The following is a 6,000-nucleotide window of genomic DNA, read 5'->3' as shown; positions in this document are numbered from 1 at the left end:
AATTTGTCTCCCGCGACCTTTACTACTTTAAGAACTGATCATAAAATACTATCTTGAAATTCCTTTCTGAATAGAACATCCCACGGAGTCTTATACTGATCCTTTAGCTTATATTTAAAATACTCTTTTAGGGTTATTCTCCCCCCCTTATAAAACAGAGCACCGCTCCTTTGACAACATGACCATTGTGCTCCCATTCCCGTCTGAAGCTGGTGTTGTGTCGACTGGAGGCTTTTGTTTTGTTTTGGAGACGCTGGGCTTTTGGGAGACGCTCCCTTAGTCTTTTGTTTACAGGCTGATCATTTCCAAGGCTCACATGATCCGCTGGAGCTGGGCAGTGCAGGGACTGACGTGCATCTTTGCACGTTCCCCTTTTTTGTGCATGCTTCAAAAGCGCAGACAGAAGGAGAGAAAGAGAGAAAAACAGAGAGAGAGAGAGGGAGAGAGGGAAGCAACTGGGGGTGGAGGAAGAAAAGAGGGTGAAGCAAAAAGGAAATAAAAGAAAGTCTTTTATTTTTTTTATAGAAAACAACATCAGCTTGCAGGAGATTCCTGATTTATCCATTCCAGACTAAAGAGGAAATAAGGGCAAAATAATATTTTGTAACGAGAGAACAACAATGTCAGATTACAGTTTGGCAGAGGAGAGCCTGCACAGTGAGTATTGCCAACGACTGCACAGACGCTCTCTGTTCTATTTAACATTGTGTGTTTTGCATTTAATATTGTCCAATGTTATTTCTGATCATTGGTTTTAATAATTCTGATGAACATCCATGTGATAGCACAGAAATGAATAACACATTGGTCTGCTGCTGTAAGGTCAGGATTTATTTAAGCTGTGTTCATCTATCCTGTGCCTCATTTAAAATAAAATCCTTGTATTTGATTTAAGGTAAGAAAATAAACAGTTGCAATAGAGATTTAAATCGACTTCCTTATTTTCTTTCAACTCAAGATTTTTTTTTGGTCCATGTTTCCCCCCCCCCCCATTCATTTATTCATGTGTTTTTTTTAAATTAATTGATTCACGTGTTCTTTGATTTATTCATGTGATTTTTTTTTTTTGGTTAAGTTGAATCAGGTCGTGCAGCGGTGAAATGACTGGGTCGCTCATCTGCTTTGTTACTGTTGTGCTGTTCAAGTTTGCCAGTTGCTGCTGTCTTTATGAATGGGTGAAAGACTGACATCCGACCAGGTGGGAGGGTCCTGGCGTACTGGGCAACTTAAAGCGACAGTGCACTTCAAAGAATTAAAGAAAGACCTCGCATTTCTACAGCCCCTTCAACGACTTCAGGAGGTCCCAAAGCGCTTTACAGCCAATGAAGTACTTTTTGAAGTGTAGTCACTGTTGTAATGTAGGAAACGCGGCAGCCAATTTGCGCACAGCAAGCTCCCACAAACAGCAATGTGATAACCACCAGATATTCTATTTTTAGTTGAGGGATAAATATTGGCCCAGGACACCGGGGAGAACTCCCCTGCTCTTCTTTGAAATAGTGCCGTGGGATCTTTTACATCCACCTGAGAGAGCAGACGGGGCCTCGGTTTAACAAGAAGAATGAGAAGCGATCTTATTGAAACATATAAGATTTTGAGGGGGCTTGATAGGGTGGATGTTCCCCCTCGTGGGGGAATCTAGAACTAGGGGGTATAGTTTCAGAATAAGGGGTCGTCCATTTAAAACAGAGATGAGGAGGAATTTCTTCTCGGAGGGTCGTGAATCTTTGGAATTCTCTACCCCAGAGAGCTGTGGAGGCGGAGTCATTGAATAAATTCAAGGCAGAGATTGACAGATTTTTCAGCTACAGGGGAGTCGAGGGTTTTGGGGAGCGGGCAGGAAAGTGGAGTTGAGGTCAAGATCAGATTAGCCATGATCTCATTGAATGGCGGAGCAGGCTCGAGGGGCCGAATGGCCTACTCCTGCTCCTATTTCTTATGTTCTTATTATGTCTCCTCCGAATATTGACGGCATTTCCGACAGTGCAGCGCTCCCTCAGCACTGCATTGGGAGAGTCAGACTAGATTTTGTGCTCAAATCTCTGGAGTGGGAGTCGACTCACGACTTTCTGCCTTGGCAGCGAGGGTGCTACCCACTGAGCCACAGCTGACACAATGGGTAACAATCAGTACACTACCATACCCCCAACCGTGGAAACGGTGCGCATGCGAATACGCAGCTAATTACTTTCTATTGCTTTGCACAAAAGCTGATGCTTGGGCGGGGGTTGCGGGGAAATTAGATACAACTTTCAAAATAAATACTGAAGTGTGACACCTCTGCACATACAAGGGTAAATTCATTCCCAGAACCGACCCTCACCTGCTAGGAGCCCATATTGGGAAATCACGCGCATCGCATTCAGAAGTCACAGAAACCCCACAGTGCAGATAGAGGCCATTTCGGCCCATCGAGCCTGCACCGACACATATCCCACCCGATCCCCGTAACCCCTACACCAACACCAACACATATCCCACCCTATCCCCGTAATCCCACGTATTTAATCCCCCTAACACTAAGGGTCAATTTATCATAGCCAATCAACCTAACCCGCACATCTTTGGACTGTGGGAGGAAACCGGAGTACCCGGAGAAAACCCACGCAAACACGGGGAGAATGTGCAAACTCCACACAGACAGTCGCCCGAGGCCGGATTCGAACCCGGGTCCCTGGCGCTGTGAGGCAACAGTGCTAACCACTACGCCACCGTGTGTGCTCCCAGCTGCCAGGAGCAAGCACTTGGTGTGGTAGAGGTACGGTAGCATACTAGTTATGTTACTGGGCTAATAATCCAGAGGCTTGGGCTAATGATTCAGAGATATGAGTTCAAATTCCACCCTGGCAGCTGAGCTGGGGAAATTTAAATTCAATTAATTAAATAAATCTGGAATAAAAAGCTAGCATCAGTAATGGTGAGCATGAAACTACTGGACTGTTAAAAATCCATCAAGTTCAATAATGTCCTTTAAAGGAAGGAAATCTACTGCCCTTACCTGGTCTGGCCGATATGTGACTCTAGACCCACATTGACTCTTAACCTGTCCTCTGCAGTTCAAGAAGGCGGCTCATCACCACCTTCTCAAGGGCAACTAGGGATGGGCAATAAATGCTGGGCTTGCCAATGACACCCACATCCAATGAATAAAAAAACTTGTAAAATTAATCTGACAGGATAATATAAATTCCAATGCCAGAAACCACAAAATTTGAATGGGCCATGCAGCTCGTTAAAGGGACTGTTCACCAAAAAAAAATTAAAGGTGACATTAGTAGGGAGTTCCAGGAATTTTGACTCATCGACCAGTATATCTCCTGTTCCTTTTTAAAAGATTCCACTTGTTGATTGGTAGGTTTCTGCTCTGCTGAGTTATGATTTTATGATGTGGCAATGACAAGATTACATGCGTGACAAAATCTTGGCAGCTGACGTATTGTGGGTGTACAGTACTGCAAGATGTTATGTATATATTAGCAGATGCCCTGTAGCATTGCTTGTAATAGGTCAGATAACAGGACACGTTATACCACGTAATAAATAATACATTATTCAGCTGATAAAACACTGATTTGGCCTCAACTGGAGTATTGTGTCCAATTCTGGGCACCATAGAAACATAGAAGATAGGAGTAGGCCATTCGGCCCCTCAAGCCCGCTCTGCCATTCAATGAGATCATGGCTGATCATCCAAATTCAGTACCCTCTCCCTGCTTTCTTCCCATATCCCTTGATCTCTTTAGCCTTTTGAACATATTTAATGAATTGGCCTCAACTGCCTTGTGTGGTAGAGAACTCCACAGGTTCACCACTCTCTGGGTGAAGAAATTCCTCCTCATCTCAGTCCTAAATGGCTTACCCCTTATCTTTAGACTGTGACCCCTGGTTCTGGACTCTCCCGCCATTGGGAACATCCTTCCTGCATCTAGTCTGTCTAGTCCTGTTAGAATTTTATAAGTTTTAATGAGATCCCCTCTCATTCTTCTAAACTCCAGCTAGTATAAGCCCAATCGACCCAATCTCTCCTCATACGTCATTCCTGCCATCCCAGGTATCAGTCTGGTGAATCTTCACTGCACTCCCTCCATGGCAAGAACTTCCTTCCTCAAATAAGGCGACCAAAACTGCACACAGTACTCAAGGTGTGGTCTCACCAAGGTCCTGTACAACTGCAGCAAGACACTTTAGGAAGGATGTGAAGACCTCAGAGAGGGTGCAGAAAAGATTTACAAGAATCGATCCAGGGATGAGGGACTTCAGTCACGTGGATAGACTGGAGAAGCTGGGGTTGTTCTCCTTAAGAGCAGAGAATGTTGAGAGGAGATTTGATCGAGGTGTTCAAATTCATGAGGGGTGTGGACAGAGTAGATAGAGAGAAACTGTTCCCATTGGCGGAAGGGCCGAGAACCAGAGGACACAGATTTTAGGGCGATTGGGAGAAGATCCAAAGACGACATGAGGGAAAACTTTTTTTTTCCGCAGCGAGTGGTTAGGATCTGGAGTGCGCTGCCTGAAAGGGTGGTGGAGGCAGATTCAATCGTGGCAGCTTTCCAAAGGGAGTTGGATAAGTAGCTGAAGGCTACGGGGAAAGGGCGGGGGAGTGGGACTAGCTGACGTGATCTCGCAGAGAGTCGGCACGGTCACGACGGGCCGAATGGCCTCCTAATGTGTTGTAATGATCCTGTGCTTCTATTCTGTGGAGTTGTGTCCCTTTAAAATGACTGAGTCTAATAGCTGTTAAGTAAGCAGTGGGCGAGATCAGAGTTTAATTGCTCTTTATGTTGCAGGACAGAACCTTGGGTTTCTCTTTTTTAAAGTGACTGATAAACGCAGTCTGGGACCACAAAGGTTCTGGCGCTGTGCTAGTTAAGGCACTTCTGTTTGCTACAATGCTCTCTCTGTAAATTGTAAATGATTGCTGCTGTTTTGAGCGCGATGGGGAAGTCGGACAGGCAGGGAACATATTTTAGTTGAAGGGTCATCGACCTGAAACGTTAACTCTGTTTCTCTCTCCACGGATGCTGCCTGACCTGCTGAGTGTCTCCAGCATTTTCTGTTGTTGTTTCAGATTTCCAGCATCCGCAGTATTTTGCTATTGTATGTTAGTTGTGCCATTTTTATTATATTAATATAGATATCACTTTCAAAAGGGAATTGGTAAATACTTGTAAAAGGAAACATTTGTAGGGCTATGGGGAAGGAGCGGGGGGAGTGGGACTAATTGGACAGCGCTTTTCAAAGAGCCGGCACAGGCACGATGGGCCGAATGGCCCCCTTCTGTTCTGTATCATTCAGTGGTAGTTTTTACTGAGTTTTTCCTGACAACATCTTTTAAATGCACTTTGCACTAATTTCCCTTCATGTCCTCTGGCCCCACTTTCTTGATTTTTTTGGAGCAAAAACGTGAGATTGTCTCGTCGAGAACATTTAATTTTATTTACGATAGCAAAATACTGCGGATGTTGGAAATCCGAAATAACAACAGAAAATGCTGGAAAAACTCTGCAGGTCAGGCAACATCCGTGGACAGTGATGTGCCTCAATAAATCCGAGACTCGATGTTAGCGAAACAAAACAAGGCTTTTATTGACTTAGAAGGTAACACACAGAGGAGAATGTATCTTCCATCCAGAGGTCTGCCGTACTGGATGTGCTGCAGGCTGGGCCAGCTTACATAGGAGCCAGGTATGGGCGGAGCCCTACACACAGTACAATACAATGGAAATGAAACTGAAACCAACCACAGTCACAGGCAGAGAAATACTGATGAGTGATGAATGGAATATTTCACCACATTCACCCCTTCTATAGATTTAGTCTGTTCGGGGGTTTGATAGTCCTCTGCGACCGACGTGGCTGTTGTGGTGCCGCGGGTGTCGGCTGGGTGTCCCCGGTGGCCTCCTGGGTCTCTGCTGGGGGTGCCGCCAGGGTTGTTGAAGGGGTAGTTGGTGGGGGTACCGTTGGTCGATGTTCTTCCGGGGGTGATGAAAGAGTAGTGGG

General features: G+C 45.2%; 1 protein-coding gene across 1 annotated transcript in view; it reads left to right on the top strand.

Moving 5' to 3' along the window:
- Window positions 1-264: 264 nt before the first annotated feature.
- Window positions 265-6,000, top strand: part of LOC147123758 (BCL2/adenovirus E1B 19 kDa protein-interacting protein 3-like) — a 77,824-nt gene continuing 72,088 nt past the window's right edge. Inside the window, exon 1 of the mRNA XM_085975717.1 lies at window positions 265-657. Within this exon, the coding sequence (XP_085831843.1) occupies window positions 621-657 (37 nt within the window). The 5' untranslated portion in view covers window positions 265-620. The remainder of the gene's footprint in view (window positions 658-6,000) is intronic.

Source organism: Somniosus microcephalus, chromosome 2, assembly GCF_052327205.1.
Source record: "Somniosus microcephalus isolate GS21.2 chromosome 2, FLI_Smic_1.0, whole genome shotgun sequence".
NCBI lineage: Eukaryota > Metazoa > Chordata > Chondrichthyes > Squaliformes > Somniosidae > Somniosus > Somniosus microcephalus.
This window is presented reverse-complemented; position numbering and strand designations above follow the sequence as displayed.